The 21,075-nt window shown below is 46.2% G+C and overlaps 1 protein-coding gene across 9 annotated transcripts in view; it reads right to left on the bottom strand.

Annotated features, from left to right (window-relative positions):
* LOC111951268 (non-muscle caldesmon) overlaps positions 1–21,075 on the bottom strand; it is a 57,773-nt gene that overhangs the window by 27,097 nt on the left and 9,601 nt on the right. For 7 of the 9 annotated variants that reach the window (XR_011474021.1, XR_011474022.1, XM_070434770.1 and 4 more), the window contains exon 2: positions 5,748–5,830. Coding sequence is in view for 7 of the 9 variants with exons in the window: in XM_070434770.1 (XP_070290871.1) it covers positions 5,748–5,821 (74 nt within the window). In the remaining 2 variants the exon portion in view is untranslated. Of the gene's footprint in view, positions 1–5,747; positions 5,831–6,486; positions 6,675–10,799; positions 10,892–21,075 lie in introns of those variants that run through there. The other 2 variants (XM_070434768.1, XM_070434769.1) reach the window with 2 other exon arrangements.

Genomic DNA, 21,075 nt, shown 5'->3' on the forward strand with positions numbered 1-21,075 from the left:
AGCTATGAAATGTGACATAAATCGAGTCAACTGCATTGGGCTCCGTCACCAGACAAAAAGGGGTGTGACATGACAGAACACAGGACAGGGTTACATGGTTTGGGAACATTCCAACAGAATATCATTTTTTAAAGTGTACAAATAAAAACCACAGTCAAAACATTCCAGTGTGTGTGTGTGTGTGTGTGTGTGTGTGTGTGTGTGTGTGTGTGTGTGTGTTACATTGTCATAGCCCTGGTCAGTCACAGAGGGCAGAGGAGAGTATGTGAACTCCACTGTGCAGGACACCAACCAGACAGCCTGAGATCCCAGCTGTATCGTTGTATGTCATTTGTCACAGAGTGCAGTACAAAAAGCCCAGTCAGGTAACCCCTGGGTCCACAGTGACCAGAAACACAAACACTGCTTTCTATACCACATTCCTTAGGGGATACCTTTACATTCATTAGACTGTGCTTGATTCATCCAATCAAACTTGAATTCCAGCATGTGCAGAGTATTAAACCCAGCAGAAATACACAGTAGACGGTGAAGCGGAGTCCACCTTGGCCTGGTAGTCTCTGGCCTGCTGGTGATTAGGACTGGAGCTTCACCTCTCTGTCAACAAGACAGATTGTTCTGTTCTAGACGGGGTCTGACACAACGCAGAGCCACGAGTGCTGGGGAACTCCTAGGCCTCTCTCTCTCTCTACGCACACACACACACACAGGCACACAGAGCAGACAAGAATCTTGGCTCACTGGGCTAAAGGAGGCGAATGGAGCTTGTCAAGCCTTCACCACCTGATGACGGTTCAATCTGGCTGAACCCCTCCAGGACTTTCAGACCTCCATATTGCATGTACACGGGCAATACAGTAAACCAAGCATGCATGCATACCAGTGGAGGCTGCTGAGGGGAGGACGGCTCATAATAATGGCTGAAATGGAATAGCATCAAACACCTGGAGACCATGTGTTGGATACCATTCTACTCCAGTCATTACCACGAGCCTGTCCTCACCAATTAAGGTGCCACCAACCTCCTGTGATGCCTACACACACACACCCCTCCTCCAGGGCCTAGCGACTAGGAAACAGCTCCTTGTGATCTCTACTAGTAAACACTTATAATGTAAAAGTGTTTGGCAGCCCTGACTGCAGATCTTATTGTATAGACTGGAGTGCTCTCTCTGTGTCTCTCTCTCTGTGTCTCTCTCTTCTGTTGTCTCTTTCTCTTCTGTGTGTCTCTCTCTCTCTCTCGTGTGTCTCCTCTCTCTCTCTCTGTTGTTCTCCTCTCTCTCTCTCTCTCTGTGTGTCTCCTCTCTCTCTCTCTCTGTGTGTCTCTCTCTCTCTCTCTCTGTGTGTCTCCTCTCTCTCTCTCTGCGTGTCTCCTCTCTCTCTCTCTCTGTGTGTCTTCCTCTCTCTCTCTGTGTGTCTCCTCTCTTCTCTGCTCTTTGTCTCTCTCTCTTGTGTGTCTCCTCTCTCTCTCTGTGTGTCTCTCTCTCTCTCTGTGTGTCTCCTCTCTCTCTCTGTGTGTCTCCTCTATCTCTTCTGTGTCTCCTCTCTCTCTCTCTGTGTGTCTCCTCTCTCTCTCTGTGTGTCTCCTCTCTCTCTCTCTCTGTGTCTTCCTCTCTCTCTCTCTGTGTGTCTCTCTCTCTCTCTGTGTTCTCTCTCGTCTCTCTGTGTGTCTCCTCTCTCTCTCTCTGTGTGTCTCCTCTCTCTCTCTCTGTGTGTCTCTCTCTCTCTCCTCTCGTGTGTGTCTCCTCTCTCTCTCTCTGTGTTGTCTCCTCTCTCTCTCTTGTGTGTTGTGTCTCTCTCTCTCCTTCTCTGTGTGTGTTCTCCTCTCGCCTCTTCTCTCTCTCTTCTGTGTGTGTGTCTCTCGCTCTCTCTCTCTCTCTCTGTGTGTTGTTCCTCTCTCTCTCTGTGTGTGTGTCTCCTCTCTCTCTCTCTCTGTGTGTTGTCTCCTCTCTCTCTCTCTGTGTGTGTGTTCCTCTCTCTCTCTTGTGTGTGTGTCCTCTCTCTTCTCTCTGTGTGTGTGTGTGTCTCCTCTCTTCTCCTCTGTGTGTGTGTGTGTCTCCTCTCTCTCCTTTGTCTCTCTCTCTGTGGTGTGTGTGTCTCCTCTCTCTCTCTCTCTGTGTGTGTGTCCCTCCTCTCTCTCTCTCTGTGTGTGTGTCTCCCTCTCTCTCTCTCTCTCTGTGTGTGTGTCTCCTCTCTCCTTCTCTCTGTGTGTTGTGTCTCCTCTCTCTCTCTCTCTCTTCTCTGTGTGTGTGTCTCCTCTCTCTCTCTCTCTCTCTGTGTGTGTGTCTCCTCCTCTCTCTCTCTCTCCTCTGTGTGTGTGTCTCCTCCTCTCTCTCTCTGTGTGTTGTGTCTCCTCTCTCTCTCTCTCTGTGTGTGTGTGTCTCCTCTCTCTCTCTCTGTTGTGTGTGTGTGTCTCCTTCTCTCTCTGTGTGTGTCTCCTCTCTCTCTGTGCTGCTGTGTCTCCTCTCTCTCTGTGTGTGTGTCTCCTCTCTCTCTCTTTCTTGTGTGTGTTCTCCTCTCTCTCTCTCTCTGTGTGTGTGTCTCCTCTCTCTCTGTGTGTGTCTCCTCTCTCTCTCTCTCTTCTGTGTGTGTGTCTCCTCTCTTCTCTCTCTCTCTCTGTGTGTGTGTTCTCCTCTCTCTCTCTCTCTCTGTGTGTGTGTCTCCTCTCTCTCTCTCTGTTGTGTGTCTTCCTCTCTCTCTGTGTGTGTGTGTCTCTCTCTCTCTCTTGTGTCTCCTCTCTCTCTCTCTCTTGTGTGTGTTGTTCCTCTCTCTCTCTCTCTCTCTCTCTCTGTTGTGTGTGTCTCTCCTCTCTCTCTCTCTGTGTGTGTGTCTCCTCCTCTCTCTTCTCTGTGTCTCCTCTCTCTCTCTCTTCTCGCTGTGTCTCCTCTCTCTGTTCTCTCTTTCTGTTGTCTCCTCTCTCCTGTGTCTCCTCTCTCTTCTGTGTCTCCTCTTCTCTCTGTGTCTCCTCTCTCCTGTGTCTCTTCTCTCTGTGTCTCTCTCTTCTCTCTGTTGTCTCCTCTCTCTCTGTTGTCTCCTCTCTCTCTCTGTGTCGTCTCTCTCTCTCTCTGTGTCTCTCTCTCTCTCTGTGTCTCTCTCTCTCCTGTGTCTCTCTCTCTCTCTGTGTTCTCCTCTCTCTCTGTGTCTCTCTCTCTCTCTGTGTCTCCTCTCTCTCTCTCTCTCTGTGTCTCCTCTCTCTCTCTCTCTCTGTGTTCCTCTCCTCTCTCTCTCTCTGTGTCTCTCTCTCTCTCTCTCTGGTGTTCTTCCTCTTCTCTCTGTGTCTCCTCTCTCTCTCTGTGTCTCCTCTCTGTGTCTCCTCTCTGTGTGTGTGTGTGTGTGTGTGTGTGTGTGTGTTTGTTTTCTTTTTACATCGTATTTGGTGATGGTTGACTCGATTGGTCCAACAAGACATGTGTTTTTTTAAGAACAAATTCTTATTTACAATGACGGCCTACTCTCATTTACAATGAGAGACATTGAAATATTGATTGTTACAGCATATTTGCAAAATATAGCGATGTAATCTTTTATCAATAACATGAGTCGGTTGAAAATCGCACATGGTCCCGCCAACTGAAATGACTCCTTTAACTAAATAAACAGACATGAACAAACTCCCATCAAGCCTATAGCTTACTACTCTTACTCTCTCTCTCTCTCTCTCTCTCTCTCTCTCTCATATACAGTCTGTTCTTTCTACCAAATTCCATATAATATAAACACTGTGGGATAATATAAATAATATAAAACACGGGTTTTATGATCTGTTGTGAAATATAACGACTGCATTAAGTTACCGTTCAATCAACTGGTTTGAGCTGGAGCAATGAGGCATAGGCACACGCCCAAAGGTACAACAATAGACGCCAACATTGCTGCAGTAGTTAACACTTGTTGTACAACATAATCACACGTCACAATTAAAATGTACAAGATTATTATATTCACTGATTAAGTTGACTGGGAAGTATTTTTTGTTTCCAGCCACATTACAGTATTTACAAATCAGGAGGACAATGTCATAGATATCAAGTTTAAAAATATATATATAAACCACACAACAAAATGCTGGGTTAAATAGCGGACAGAACACATGTTGGGTTATGTTTTACCCAACCAGTTGGGTTTATGAGCTATGATCCATCAGGTCAGATCAGAAGACTGGAGGTGTGGCTTAGTAGGGGCGTGGCTTTTTGATAGTTCTATTTGGCCACCCGTGAGTGTAAACGTCATTCCGGTTAATCTGTTCTGTTGTATTGTCAACACATGTTAAGAGTGAGCACGGACACTTTTGTAGCTTGCCAATCAAAACAGCAACATAGTGTCATCCAAGGCTTTACAGACAAGTTCAGGCTTGTTCAGTAGCTCCTGTTTGCAGAGAGTACTTATCATATCTTCAGTTAATGTCACTGCCATATCGCTCAGTAAAGGATTGGACCTCCAGAGATAKACATTTGCATATCCTATTGCCCYTGATGCATATTCATGTTTTATGATGCGTGTTGCCAGGTTAAATGACTGTTGTTCGTAAGTATAATCGGGATAAGGGATGAAGCTACCCAGACAGGCTGAGCAAGCTAAGCTCCTGGTGTTAAGTAGTCTACTGTGTCCTTGCTCCGTAAAAGGAGACATGGTTGAGGTGATCCATTTTAGATGAGCTCAACTGAAATGTCTGGGCTTGTCATGTATTACAGTAACTCATTTGACTTGAGGACGCACAGAGGCTTTCTATATGAGGTCAACAGTACATTCTACCAGTGACACGATGAGAGACAAAGCAGAACGTATTGAGTCAGGAGAGAGAGAGAGAGAGAGAGAGAGAGAGAGTAAGAGAGTAAGAGAGTAAGAGAGTAAGAGCGCGAGAGAGCGAGAGAGAGAACACAACACATGTCATCAGATCAGTGGTAGATTATTGCCTGCATGAGGAGAGGAAGCCAATATTTGCTGAGTGATGTTTTTAAAGCCCTGAGGAGAGTCCAAACTATTTAAGGGTCGGCTCTCTGGTTCCAACTTGGCATGGAGATCACAGGGACCTGTAACAACCTGAGCCCAGCTCAAAGTCCTTTAACTGACTTCAACTGGGCTCTGAAGAACACTGAGGTCATATGGTCACAGCACTCGCTGTGCCATCAACACCCCCTCTGGACAACACGTGTACCTGCAACTCCCTCTGGCTGCACATTTACCGTTATGACGTCATGTTCAGAGTGGCTAAGCAATAAGGCCCGAGGAGGTGTGGTATATGGCTAATATACCACAGCTAAGGGCTGTTCTTACGCACGACGCATCGCAGAGTGCCTGGACACAGCCCTTAGCCGTGGTTTATTGGCCACATATCACAAACTCCAGAGGTGCCTTATTGCTGTTATAAACTGGTTACCTACGTAATTAGAGCAGTACAAATAAATGTTTTGTCATACACATAGTATACGGTCGGATATACCATGGCTGTCAGCCAATCAGCATTAAGGGCTCGAACCACCCAGTTTATAATGATAAACTCCAATGAGACAAGACAATAATATTGCAGATATGTAAGTGTGTGTGTAGTTGTTGATGGATATGGAAGAGGTTTGAGGTTCAGAGGAGGATGAGTAGGAAGAGGAGSAGGAAGAAGGGATGTAGGAGGAGAGGYAAGAAGAGCGGGAGTAGAGGTTGGAGAAGAGATGGAGGAGCAGGATGAAGATGAAGAGGAGGAAGAGCAATAAGCGGAGACAGGAAGAAGAGGCGGAAGAGGAGGCCAGCCTTACCGTTCAGCCTCCAGGCGCATCTCCTCCCTCTTCTGCCTCCTGAGCTCTCTGCGCCGCTCAAAGTCGTCGTCCATGGTTACGCCCTGCAGGATGACATCATCYTTAATGYCGTTTTAGTTTATATACTGGAAGGACATACGAGTTTATCACCATCCGGTACCTCTGTATCCTGCTGGGTCATATTCATTAGGACATGCAACGGAAAACATTTTAAAAGGTTCTYCAACAGAAAAACTAAAATAGGCGTTTCTTAATGGTAGGAGGTTCCTCCCTCTTTCCTTCAGTTTTCTTCTGCTTGATGCGTAGTGAAAAACGACCCTGAGGTCTCTCTGCTCTAGACCTCGATACAGGGATGCATGTTCGTGTGCCTACTACGACATTCCCCCCCAATACTTGCAGTACAGTTACGGTTCATTGATCTCTCTCCAAGCCAGACACACAGTCACATTTCCCTATAAAACAAAAAACAAAAAGGGAGAAAGTGAAGGAATGACAGAGGAGAAAGGAGGAGAAATCGCGTGGGGAGGAAGAGATGTTAGCACAGGATGTTAACGGTCTTCACTAAAAATACCCTGGGTACGTGACCGAGGAGAGGAGCGGGACCACCCAGAAGATCCTTAGCCTGTCATCATCAACCTACGCTCTTCTCTTACGATAACACAACTGTACACAACCCCAATCTAGCCTACTACTAAAGCCAATCGTAAAGTACATTGAGTGAAAGGCTACAGTACTATACCTTAGCAGTTGATTAGACCTTGAAATATACTGTATATTCTTCCCTCTTACACCATTCCAGCCTCTCTCCCACTGCTTTATCCCAGCACGGCTACAACACAAAGAGTTCCTGCTGCTGTACAATCTTTCACCGGCTTCAGCAGTCAACAGAAAAGGCAAACACCTCTTCCTTTCGCCCTTCTACTCCTCCCCTCCCTCCCTCCCACTCTCCCTCCCTTCCTTTCCTTTCTTGTAACTCTCTCTCTCTCTCTCCCCTTGCTCTCTCCTTCCCAAACCTCTATTACTTGTCCTGTTTTGTTTACAGAGCTGTCAGTGGTTGGCTAGGATCAGATCTGGGATCAGTTTTAGAGAGGCAGGGTGGCTTCCTGAGTTGTGCTGTAGCCTCCTGCTCTGTGCCCCTCTGTAGCCTCACACAGAGAGAGGACCAGAAAGGGTCTCCAACACGCACACGAGGACAGGGGAGGTATGCTTTAAACAAAACCCATCACTCCCAGGGCTAGTCTCTCTCTCTCTCTCTTCTCACAAACCCCACCTCCTTCTCATTTTAACTAGAGGGCTATCATAGTCAAACTACGATGCCTGTGTGATTTGGGCTAGATTATTTCCAACACCGCAATAATTTGCTCTCTATGTTTAGATACACTTACGCCATTTGCAGGAGGAAGAAAATTGGCACTTGGATTTCGGCAATTCGTACAACTGTAATTAGACAAAATGAGAGCAATAATGAAAACCCTAAAGCCTACAACAGCGTTAGTTTAATCACATACTTCCTAGAAGCAGCACTGGGACTGAGAGCGCGCTATTAGTATGAGTATGATTTGGGGAATATTTAAGAATAATGATTTATGCATAGATCATAATTTGATATTAGATTCAACAGGATTTTGAGTTTGCCTGTGAGAGTGGAGAGCAGTAGGTCTACATTSGTGATTTCTTTTTGCATTCCAGAGTATAGCCTTCAATAAAATGGAGATATGTCAGTGTTGCACTGGTTGCTTGAGAGGACCACCCATATTCTGTCAAAGCTAACATACATGGAGCAGAAGAATGGAGAGAGAGAGCTTCCTGGAATTACATCTTTCTGACTTTCCCTCTGAGGGTTTCATAATAGAACTGCCTCTCCCTGTTCACTGTAAACTGTCGTCTCTCTCTCTCCACCTCTCTCCTCTCCCTCTCTGCCCACTGTAAATTAAGGTCTCTCTCTCTCTCTCTCTCTCTTCCCTCTGAACTAAGCTCTCTTTCTTCCACTCTCACTCCACTCTCTTGCCACTGTAAACTCTCTCTCTCTACTGTAAACCGATGACTTTTTCCTCTCCCCACTCTCTCTGCCAGCTCRTGAGAGCTACAACGGCAATAATGAAACATTTACTAGTCAAATGAATGCTCTGCCGCAACTCTGTCTGGCACTACCCAGCGCTTAAGGAACATTATATTAAAAGCCATGTCGATGTTATCCAGACAACGCTAGCTTCATTCTCCCCTATCATTTCAGGAGAGGTCTGTGTTAACAACARCCAAAACGATGTGTCCTCTACTCACGAGGAGAGAGCTGGTACCATTTCATTCTTAGAGGCATTGCAATGTTGATATGCAGTGAAATGTCCGACGTGCTGTTTTGCTCTGCGAGTAAAACAGCATAGGAAGCCTCTTTTTCCACGAGTCATCACTGTGACACACAACCCGAATAACTTTGTCTTCACCACGTTAGCACAAACACATTCATCTCAAGACTATGCCTRGGAAACTATTTGAGGAATGCAGCATTTTAACCTCCGAATGTCAGCACAGCATCTTGAAAGAAGCTCCAAGTTACTAATTCACATGCCATTTTAAAAACAACTCCAGAAGATTCTTCCAGAGGACGAAGCACTTTAAAGTTGTTGGGGGGGAAAAAAGCTGTCAAATGTAACGTTAACATTGGCAGGCCTGTCAGCAGATAACTTACACCCTGACACTTCTTCACCGGATAAACAGAAAAAAATAGAGCGTGAGGGGAGAGGGAGTTCTACTGGGATACAACAGCAGCTTTTAGTCCATCTTATCCAAAGATTGCCCGAGTCCAAAACGGATTAAAAATGACACAATATTTGGACTGCCAACCACCAACTTCTTGACTGCAGCCGTTCTGGACGACTTGAGCGTGGGACTAAAATTAACTCCCGAGAAAGAGAGAGGCAGAATGGAAGAAAGACAGACAGAAAGAAAAGAGAAAACATTGAGGCCAACACAAACTTGGCCTACTTAGAATATATTCCAATATATCCTTAGATAGCACCAACATGCACAGTTTACTGTAGTGGGGACATGAAAGCAAACATGGTTATGCTATGGGACTCTGCCTAAGGTGTCTACTTTTGGCATCCCAAGGAATGCTCTGTTCTTTTCCCTTTAAGAGAAGAAAAGAAAAGGGGATTGTGGGCCGGCTCCCACCCTCCCAGCTCCCTGGCTCGGCCTGTACCTGCAGGTAAGCGCAAGCTGTGTGCACATTGCCATGGTGACACAGGTGTGAGGGTTGGCCAGGTGTGGTTGGAGGGAGGGAGCTGGGAGATATAGAGGTATCCCAGGTATCTGCCATGTCAGTGGTGGGCTGGCACAAGACCCAGGGATTGTGTGGCAGGAGCAGAGAGGGAAAGGGAGAGTGAGGCCAAGGCATCCTTCACCTCCTCTCCCTCGCTGGGGCTTACTCATTAGGAGATGCTGGTGGAATGTGAGCTATGTGCTCTTTGCTCTGGCCCCTGTCTGGGCCTCTCAGGTGGGGTGGAGAGGTAGGCTGCTGTCACTCTTACTCCTTTTAGTCTATCCATAGGCTACTGTGAGAGCCTTGGTATGCGCCATGTACAATAAACCTTCTTTTCAGGCAATCGTTACCACTATAATTCATCCTCATTCATCTTTTTTATTTAACCAAAAAAAAAACCTGTTATTTAACCTTTATTTTACATTTACAACCGCGACCTGCGCGAAAGATAAAGCAAAGCAGTGCGACACAAAACACAGGTTAACAAACATATTAAATAACAAACGTTACAGTCAATAACACAATATGAAAGTTATTATAACAGTGTGTGCAAAATGAGTAAGATTAGGGAGATAAGGCAATAAATAGGCCATATGGCGAAGTAATTACAATTTACAATAAACACTTGGAGTGTAGACGTGCAGCAGAATTGAATGTGCAGTTAGAGATAACTGGGGTGCAAAGGAGGCAAAAAATAACAATATAGGGGATGAGGTAGTTGTGGGTTGGGCTATTAATACAGATGGGACTACTGTACAGGATGCAATGATGGTAGTGGAGCTTGCTCTCGACAGCTGAGATGCTTATAAGTTAGTTGGTGCGAGCATACTAGCCTCATCCCTAGAACTTGTCTCGAGTAGCATTTGTGGTTGCATACATACGTTCCAGTCATTGGCAGCAGAGAGAACTCGTGGAAGGAAAAGGGCCGGGCCCCCAAAGGAGGAGTTGGGCTTTGGGGCGTGTAACCAGTAGAAATGATACTGCTGGAGCACGTGCTACGGGTGGGTGTGTGCTGGGAGTGGTGGACCAGTGAGGCTGCACGTAAGGGCGGTGCTTTACTTATAGCAAAGGACTCTAATAGATTGACATGGAACCAGTGGCTTTGGCTGACAAAACGGATTGGGCACTGGCTAGACTTGCAATCCAATTTGCTGAGTAGAGTGTTGGAGCCGATTTTATTAATGACACGCCGAAGTCAAGATCTGGTAGATAGTCAGTTTTCTGGTTATGTGTTGGCAGCATGAGTGAAGGAATGCTTGGTTGCCAAATAGGAAGCTGATTCTAGATTTAATTTTGGATTGGAGATGTTAATGTGAGTCTGGAAGGAGAGTTTACAGCCTAACCAGACAACTAGGTATTTGTAGTTGTCCACATATTCTAAATTCAGAAACCGTCCAGGTAGTGATGCTGGACGGGCGGGCAGTGCGGGAGCAATCGGTTGAAGAGCATGCATTTAGTTTTTTACTTGGCATTTAAGAGCAGTTGGAGGCCAAGAAGGGTGTTGTATCTTGATCATCACAATCTTGAGTTCACCTCCTCTTCATCCTCCTCCTGATCATCATATTGTAATTTAATCTAACCATTCCATTAAATTCCTGACAATGGCATGATTATCCGAGCAACAGATTCCGGCCGCAACAACAGTATCCCCAATTCCCCGTCCTCCGGTTGGAGACATGAATCATGTCTGGCTCTGACACTGACAGACAGGGATGGGGAGGGAGGGAGGGAGGAAGGGGGGAAAGGGTGAGGGAGAAGCTGCCCAAGGGAGGAAACAGGAGGCGTACTCTCACCTGGAGAGAGAATCTGAGCACCAGTCAGTCAGTCTGTCAGTCACTCCAGCCTCAGCCTGTTCCACGTTGAGAAGGAGGGGGGTCTCAAATCTGTGTGGAAAAGGAGAAAACTACTAAAACGCCATTCTCCATGCCATTCCCCCCCCAGGCTGCTATTCACTTAAAGTGTTCCAATGAAACCTAGTGATCAAAAGGCTCTTTCTGTTTCGAGACCCAGTTCCGTCAATGAGTGMGGTGCGAGAGCCAAGACAGTGGAATCTGTCTAGACTATGACATTCACCTGGGCCAGGTCACCCCAACTGAGCTCCTCAACGCTGTCTGACTGGCTGACTCTGAGTCAGGGCTCTGTCTGTCTGTTAACGCTGTAGGTGTGTCACCTCCTGATCCCGGTGCGGTGTCATTTAGGTGGTGAGCCAAAATCCTATTACACTGATCTCAGACCTGCTGGAGTAAAACCTATTGGTGTGATGTRTTATGGTGGACTCAGGTCTTAGGTCAGGTCTGTGTGTACTGTATCTGTGTTGACGATGTCTGTATTACGGTGCAGTAGACCAGCTAATGGCCTGTACAGTAATGAGACTGAGCAGCGTCCCCTCTGGAMCTAAACTAAGCCCTGCACAGTGTAACTCACTCCTTGTCAGTCAGGTGACAGGCCAGGATTCCCCACCCAGCAGTGTTTATACAGGAGRCATCAGGACTGTCTCACAGTCACACAGCCTGCGCTCTGTCTACTCATACACAGAGGAGAGYAACAGAGCAGAGGTTTAGCTGTAGTAGATACCATGGTCTTCTATAGGCAGACTGACTGACTGACTGACTGCAGACTGCCTGACTAATGCTATGCAGGTGCTCAGGGGGCAGTTTGAGTTGGGCAAACACCAAGAAGATACCTGTAGGGGTATGGGTATGTATCCAAATGTGGATAGCAATACAGAGGGCAGAGGAATGTTCCATCTCTGAGAACATCTGGGAGTATGTGTCTGTCTTGGTCTGTGTGTCTCTGTGCGCCCAGCCAACGTGCATGTGTCCTGTCCATCGCCACCTGTAATGATGTGTTTGGAAGAGGTTCTCCTCCCTTGGTCCCGTTCAGCGTGATCTGCCTCTCCTCTCACAAGTCGGCCCCGTGCKCCGCCTCCATTAACACATTTACTGCCTCTGGCCCAGCCCAGGCAGTGAAACACGCCGGGATGTGGCCACATCAATTCACTGGAGTTTTAGGCATGGGGGAGGCCATGATTTCTGACTCTCTTTCGCTTTGCCTCTGTCTCCCCTTCACCCGTCTGTCACGGTACAGACACTGCTGTTGGACCGCAAAGGCATGATCCGACCAGCTGCTGACTACGTGCTCATCGTCAACACTGGGAGAATGTGAGGAGGAGGAGTGTATGGATGTGTGTGTGTGTGTGTGTGTGTGTGTGACTGCACATACTTTCTCCCCTACATACTGACGCCAAGGGGGATGTCAGACAACTCAGTTGACCTGAGGACAGATCCTGTGGTGTCGGAGTAGAAGACTTTAGCGGGGACACATCTTTCCTTGGGCAGGATATGAGGTGGCCAAAAGCATCTGAGCTCAGCTCTGTTCAGCTCGATCTCAATACCATCTGCTTCATATGTTAGGGCTCTCTCCGCTCCAAAAGAAATTCATTCCGCGAGAGGTTTCGGTTAGCTCTAATACGGAAGAATTCGGCAAATTAAAGCACTATTCATAGAATATTGGAGAGCTGAGAGCCCATTGGAAATGKCAARATAAGGACTGACTAAACTGGGTGAGGGGCTCTGGGTAAGAATCTGCCTGTCATGCGTCCTTGAATTCTTAAGACYCACCYTCATTAGTGACTTAGTCTGATGATCACACACGATCCCTCCCAAATCACCACAGATTGCTATTGTGRTGACTTTGGCTGTAAGATRGAAGAGTGAGGGGAAAATATTGGGGCTGAAAAATAAAAAGGGAAAAAAAAGAGGTCCAAGCCTCGGAGTTTCCACTTGGGGATGAAAAAGGAGACTCCTGCATGCATTCCCAGACAATGGTTCACAATCCCTGACACATCTCCTTTCCCAGATTAATATTCAGACTGACTGCTAGCTATGGCCTAAGGTTACCTGTAACAGCTCACAGCTGAGAATCCATCACCGACTCACACTGTAATCATCACAGGCACAAACTGATCCAACGTATTACTGAATGTTGCTGTCCAATCAGTGTTGTGCTAGACAAGGTTCTTTCACTGATATGCTTGACATCTCAGTTKCTAAACTTAGTGTGTGATGTAACATGTTGATCAAATTACTCACATAACCCTTTTGGGAAAGGAAAAAAGGCCCCCAGAATGCCTTACATTTCATCATTCTGATAAGAGATTACAAATTTAGCCCCATGCTGGAACATTGATACATTTCCCAATGCCAGTGTGATTAACTTGGGTTTTTATGGCGTGGCATGTTCAATTGGTGTTTTAAATAGAACATTAGTCATTGGAATAATCTATTTTTACTCTTCTGGTTTGGTCCCAAACACGGTTCTGTTCCTCCTCTCCTCTCCTCTCCTCTCCTCTCCTCTCCTCTCCTCTCCTCTCCAGTAATGCTTATTAAACCTGTTAAACGTGTTATGACGTCTCTCCCCCCAGAGGGAGCTTCCTATTCGGCCTGACACACACAGCCACTCACACACACACCAGTACGTCGGCTTTCCTCAGTTGATCAGCTTCAACCTTTGCTACATGTCTGTCTTTGAAGCACCATGTCGGAGACTCGTCGTGCTCGTCAGCAAAGACAATACTCCCACCATGCCGTAGTTAATTCACATCCTCATGGGTTAAACCATCAACCCTAGTTCAATACTCAGTCCAAATGAGATAGCTGTTGGCAGTTGAGAAGAGRGGACAAAGGAGGATGTCAYMWAAAKKWTWWRRRRWWWWWAAARGCTGCTTTTAAGAGAGRCATTTGCATTAGGATTAGTMTATACAGTGAACCCTTAATGACATTGTAAAGATGCAGCTAGTTTCAGAACGACGAGCAACTGCAGTACATGAGATGAGGCATTTTCRCCTGTCCTCGTTGTGTTTTAAAAGGCTTGATCTGTGCCTTAATGGTGCCCTTTCAACGTCAGATCCACAATCAGCCCGTATCAGAGCAGCACGGCCCAAGGAGAACAAATCCCACACAAAATAGGGATGTTTTTTTTTGTACACCATCAAAAGGCTACTGCTCACTGGCTGTACTCCATATGACCAAATATGGAAGAAAAAAAAGCTCCCTTTCCCGTAACCTAACTGGGAGAGAGAAAAAAAGTTTCTAGCTAACATGCTGTGCAGTGAGATACAGGCAGCTCTCCCACTCATAACATATTGACCACAAAAGAGGGGGGTTAAAAGGGCCAGGGTTCAAATAGTATTGGGAATTGTWGAAGTTCTTTGAGTGTTTGCTTGGAGTCTGCCTGGCGTGCCAAATGGGGTGGGCTTTGCACTTTTGGGCCTAGTCCAGTGGTTCCACTAACCCTGGTAAGCTCAATCAAGCACAGTTAAACTATTTGAAAGATTTCAATMACTATTTGAAACCAGGTTTGGTTAGGGCTGGCTGTATCCCTAGGCAACATGCCTGATGATGGTGGCATCCCTGGGACAGTGCAAAGTAAACCCAGAATATTATTAGACTGGCTTTCCCTAGACAAGAAGGACCACATTGCAACTCTATATCTTTGTCTGGCTGGATCGCTACGGTACAAGGGTGTGTGGACCTGTGGTAAAGGCTGACTCCATTTTAAGCCAGTAGGGAGTTGAAAAGAACTAACCTTTCTTTGTTCATTTTTAGAAAAATATACATATTTCTCTTCCACGAAAGGGTCTACATTCTGCACTCTAAAGCCTGAAGGACTGTACTGTACTGTAGGTTACATTTCTCTTGGCTGAACGCAGTCTCAATCCGAGGGTCTCAGCCCCGCGCTGCAGTTAGAAACCGTTTGTTTATCTGCCCCCAGACTATTTGGTCCCTGACAAATGCCTGCCACTATTGTCAATCAAAGAAGGAAACCAAACGACTGGCCAAGAGGAAAAACACTCAACCCAGCAGTAGAACAAAGCAATAAATAAGCTTTCTTGGCTTTTTCTCTTGTATTTAGTCAAGATGGAATGGTTTTAGCTGTCAGCATGTAACCTATGAAATAATACATCAAGACTCTAGTCCAAATATCCAGAACACCAACTAATCTCAATAAATATCTGCCTCCGCTCTTGACGCAGGTTAGCGGTTTTTTGTCATGAATCTTTTTGGAGGCAGCTCTGTAGACTGGTCACTAGCTAGCACAGCGTCAAAGTCATAACATCTGATTTGAAACCTAACCATAACCACACTGCTAACCTTGAATTAAGACCAAAAATATAAAATAACATAGCCAATTTTGACTTTGCAGCTGGCCTATCTAGCGGAAATRGCACGGTTCTGTCTCCGGGGCAAGATTAATGACAATAAACGTCAGCCTTGACACGGGATATCAACAGCCTTTGTCTTGTGTAATTCCACTAGGACATACAGTACACTAAATGTTGCCATCTTCTTTCTATACTYACGTGGCTATGAAGCCGCTCTACAGCAGTTTGACAGAAGGGGGTGGGGAGGGGGGGTACTGAATGAATCCTGACTGAATCCTATTTAGCGGACAGGAAGCTCACTCAGTGGAAACACTCACTCACGACCGGGGACTTTGACGAATGACTCGCTCACCCCACCTGTTCAGGAGAAAGGCTTCCTCCACCCTGTCTAAGTCCCAAATGGCACCCTATTCCCGATACAGTGCACTTCTTCAAAAGTAGGGTACCACGTAGGGGAACAGGGTGCCATTTGGGACACGTGCCATCAGCGTCAACCCACCATCTTGGCACCTGCCGTCTTTTAGTATAAATGACCCCCCCCCCCCCTGAATGGGCCCTGAACCACTCCTCAACAGATCATTAATCTGACGTTCACTGACCAGAGAGAGTAGCAGGGTGTAGCAAGGCTGGGGTGTTGACACCTACATGATGTGTTTTACTCAAAGCAAAGCACTACTGATGCCAGCACAACCAAAAGGTCTGGATCTGCTACTCTGGTATTGCTCTCTGTCTCCAGTTTGGGGGCACTCGGGACGGGAGCACACCCTGTACCAAAAAAGACCTGTGTGTCACTAGAGGCCCCATAGTAGGGGCCCTTACTCATGTATGGAGCATGATCGCGATCAATCTCCAAGGCATTCCTAGTCGATCGCCAAACATTTCTATAAAAAAACGACGATAAAGCCATTCATTCCTAAATGTTTCTGTCTCGCGCTGTTGGCAGTAGGTGAACTTGTTTCATCTGCCCTGCGTTCCGGGTAGGCGAAGTGTTCCCATTTTGAACCATTTCATGTGTCTGAAGATACAAACTCCACCTACTCAGCGTGCCCGGAGAGCAAATCAAGTGCACCTATAGGCCTACCGCTAGCCAATCGTTTTGCCTGTCTGCAGCTTCCTCGAGCGTAAAAAGTAAGTTGATACTGTGATTTCAAAACATCTAAAACCATGACTACAGAGAGACTGTCAACGAATACAGCAAAGAGCTTTTGTTTTTATGAGTGAGTTCATGTTWAAGTTCATACTCAGCACTGTCAACACTTTTTACTCAACACTTTTATATGCCATAAAATGCACTTCTCCACTCGCGATACAACCAGCACTGCAGCTTCAATGAATGAGTAGCAAAGTGTTCCGATAAGCTTGCATTGTTATTATTATTAGCGTCTTGTCTTTAAAAACATTTTTTATCGAGGAATATTTCACTTTCTCTGGTCATAGGAGTAACAACATGGATTTGTGCGTGAATCAGAAATAATGCAGCGTGAGTTTCGCTCATCAGCTCGGAACACGGTCGCCCCTTTTTGGTCAGTCTTAGCCGAGGGACGGTCCGACTGTGAGAAACGGACCCTCTGATGCTCGCCCTCCGCTGAGACTGACCATCAAATCCAGACACAATCAGTCCAGTAAAATAAAGAATGCACATTGTTTATGCTCACTGAGCTGTGTTACGCAAGTAACACAACAAGATCATATACCTCGAGTTTTGAAATATAATTTGAAAATGTTCTGAGTTGAACAACATTGGCAGTGAAAATCAAGCATAGCCAACATGCACTGATAATGTARTGGGCATATAGCCTACTAAAAAGCTCATTGCTACAGAACTATTTTCAATGTTGCACAGGCATARGTTTTTTAAGTCATGTTTTTAAAAGAATTGTGAGCYGTAGATCTCTGTCTTCATTATGACTCAAAAAGTGTTATTGAGGACCACAGGCCTATAGACCACAGGCCTATACAGTACACGTACAGCATGACAACGATACAAGAGTTGTCTGCAGAATACAGTATTGGACCATAAAGGCTAGCATGTCCCCTGGTAAGAAGCCTATTATAGTTTGGGCCCCTATTCATATTCAGTCTCCCATATGGTAAATACATAGTGAATCATATAGCTAGACAGGACAGGCACGCAGCCACCAGGCATACAGACCAGTGTTCCTGCTTGTAATCCCCTCTTGATTTGACAAGAACAAGGCATTTAAAACACAGCCTCTTTAAGGGTCCCGGGGGATCTGGGCTGAGCTGCCCATTTTTTCTCCACATAATTATTATGACACAGAGCAGTGGTGGATGGACTCAGACAGACACTGTCACGGCAACTGGAACACGTGTTCTGGAACATACAAATGTKTTTCTCATAAAGGAAAAAACAAGTATCGTAAACATTCCTGACAAGTTTCTCCTAAAAAAAAATCTTTACGTTTTGCAGAGATTGAGAGACCCTTCGATCGCCAGAGAAAAAAGAATTAGGCTATACTTTAGAGAAAAAAGATGAATGAAAACAGAGTGATTTATGTGCCTGGTCCGTATCACAGTGGGAGAAATTACTTCCTGTCATGCCTTACATGGAAACGTGCAAGCAGCACGAGCTGCAACGGAGCCATGACGTAACCGCTTACACACCAGGAGAAGCTTGTGAGGCCTGCTCAGATCATGATGGGCTGAATCAGACACCGATAGATGTTTGTGTATCGACTTTTGTTCTGTCTGTGTATACCCAGGGGGCCGTGTTGCCTCACAGTAAATTGGTACCATGACCACTGCCTCAAAATTACACGTTTTACCTCAGAGCATACATTTTCATCAATCCGATCGTTTAGCCATGCGCAAATCAGGCTGCGGAATGTGCTTTCTGAAGCGTCGCGCACGGATATTCAAGGGTATTACGTGACAAGAGATCTTTCAAAATAAGGGGCCTGTTGCATTCCTGGGGAGAGATAGGAGAAAGATAGAGGGGAGAGTACCAACGAGAGAYAGAGAGAGAGGATTAAGATTCTAGCTCTAGCACAATGACCTCACCGAGGGCTATTACTCTGAGTGGACGGGAAAGGTGGAGAGGTCCAGCATTTAGGCTACTCCGAGACTCCCTTGTGAAAACATTTTGGTTTGTTTAGTGAACAAATACATTTAAAAAAAGAAAAAAAATCACTTGTCAGTATAACTGATTTTAATGGAGCTCGCTGTGATTGGATGCCGGCCGTTTTTGTTTCGGACGAAATACGAGGACGAGAATAGAGACGAGGTCTGTTGCTCTTTGCATCCAAGCATCACATCAGCAGGCCTGAGCACATCTGTATGGGGCGGGGGGGGGGGGGGGTCACTGCATTGGGGCTAAAGGCAAGGTGTAACACGAAGAGATGTGTTCAGTAGCAGTACAGACTGATGAATAGGAATGGGAGTGGAAACCGTGACCAGAGACGAGGGCTAATTTATCAGTCAAGCTCCGCTCTTCCATAAACTCCTATCTGTTGAGGTTCTCATTGCACTGCTAAAACCATGGTCTTAACTGTGATGCGATGGATGTAACTAAGCTGTACCCTGGTCGAGTCTACTTCCCACCACCAAATCCCTCTGTGGGATATCCGTGAGTGAACTGGGTCATTCTAAACCATCCCTTTGATTTTGAAGAYCCATATCAACAACACCACCGTCTTAGACAGAAACCAGGAGTCTCCTATTCCAACCCTCTCGGTGTTCTGGAGATGCCTCGCTTACAACGCAATGTCTAGGTCTGTCTGTGTGTAATAAATATGAATGTCTGTATGCGTGTTTGCCTCTAGTGTAAACATAGCTCACCTTCAGACTCTAAGCCTGCAGCTAGCTCAGTGTAAAGACCGTGTGACATAATAGGAATCGATATCAGTGTAAAGACCGTGTGACATAATAGGAATCGATAGTTGTGAGGTTGAGCTCCTCAAGACCATACATTCCTGTCTGAGGAGAGAGGAGAGAGGAGACAACCTTTCTCGTGCCTCAGTGTTCTCCTATCCAGGAGGCTAGGCTACGCTGTAGGAGATCTCGTTTCTGTGCATATTTCTGCTGGCTGTTATTATTAGTGTCGCTGGGGGACAGAGGTCCGTCCGGGACGGTTGGAACTCTGTGTGCCCCCCCAGGCTGATAGTGGGGGCCAGAAGCCATTGATCTTCATAAAGCATAGGTATATCTCACTTCTCCTAGTCCTGTCTGTCAATGGGCCCCATCCAGACGCAACATCCACACGCAGTAGCATAGCCATTTTTGTCAGTGAAACATCTTGACCGTTGACGGTTTGTTAAATTAAGTCAACTCAGCATTGCTTGTCTGTCAGGACAGAAGGCCATTCCTTCTCTTCTTCTCTCCTCCTCCCCGTGGCTCTGACTTCGGACTCTGCTGCCAGGCATTCCAGGAAACACTACAGCTTTTTTCTCTCCCTCTGTCTCACTCACCGTCTCCTCTCGTACCACTCTTTTTTCTCTCCCTCTGTCTCACTCACTCTGTCTTGTCCTGTCTTGGAAGCCTCGTGGTTAGTTTTCTCGTGAGTGTCTTTTAAGTATTTTTGTATAATGGCGCATTGCCTCAGTTATACTATAAAGTATTTTTACGTGACTACTAATGCTACATCACTGACACAACTCTAGGTAAGAACCCTACTCCTCTCTTCTACACGAGGCGACTTTTACTGCCAAACAGAGGATAAAAATTCAGCTTTATAGGTTAATGTACGCTATTTAAACCGTCTAATTCCTAAATCTATTAGAATAACACATCTCGGACAACCATGGAATTGTAAATAATTAAGTTGTCGGTTTAGGAGAGTGCTCAGGTTCCCTTTATAGGGGTTCATTCAGTTTGAGCTAATGGCAAAACTGGAAATGAGATTACTCTGTAAACTTAAGTACAATGGGAACAAATCCAAAACCCCCCCAGGTTTKTTTTCTGCTAGTAATCTGCTCAGAAGGAAAACCATCTCCTTTTCACATGATACCCATCCACCTGTGCCACCTCTGAACAAGCACACACAAGCACACACGCACACGCACGCACACACTATTCACTTCCAGCCTGTTCCCTCTGTTTATGTATTGAGCCTGAGTGACTGGTATTTCATTTCAGACCGGCTCAAACTCCGGGCCAGGCAGGGCTGGTGTACCATTACTGGTCATTAACTTTAACCTGAGCTAATGGCTGCTCATTATCCAAGGTGGTCCCCCAGATGTCTGTCATAGTAAACGGGTGGCACAGAGCTTTASGGACAAGAGCATTCAGACATCCTCTTCTCGGTCCCAGGGAACATGCCAACCTGGGGCAGACATAGACACAGGCCTCCCCCTAACAAGCCTTCATTGTTCTACTTTTTCCCTCAGCTGCTGGGTTCATTAAAGCAGGGCTTAATGAGGCCAGCCAGCTTGTCACCCCCTACCCTTTCTTCTACCCTCACCCCTAGTACCCAACCCATCTCAAAATCTCCAACCCCATCAACCACACCCRTTCTACCCTCCTCATCCCCCTCACCCCTATTCATCCAAACCCTCTACCCTACTCAGCTACCTCACACCCACCCACCAAACCAACCCTTGAATCTACTCCCATCTCACCCAACGTCATACGCCCACACCCCTTCCCTCTCCCATCCCCTCCACTCCTCTCCCCAAACCTCCACCCCACCCAATCGCACGTGTTCAATCCAACTCACTCAGTTAGCCTTGTCTTGTCTTAGCTAGCTAGCAGAACGCWCCTCCTCGTGAAGACGTGTCTGCATTCATCTGACGAGAGGAGAGCCATAAGCGCTAACGGGCCTTTAATAAACTTTGTTTAGTCTAACCGTGCATTGCGTAAATAAGCAGGGAGGCCAAGCAGATTTTCTCCATTGTCTTTGGGTAGCCTAGCATCACACTTGTTAGCGAGTTGCTTGTTTAGAGTTGTTG

Source organism: Salvelinus sp. IW2-2015, linkage group LG24 (assembly GCF_002910315.2).
Source record: "Salvelinus sp. IW2-2015 linkage group LG24, ASM291031v2, whole genome shotgun sequence".
Taxonomy (NCBI): Eukaryota; Metazoa; Chordata; class Actinopteri; order Salmoniformes; family Salmonidae; genus Salvelinus; species Salvelinus sp. IW2-2015.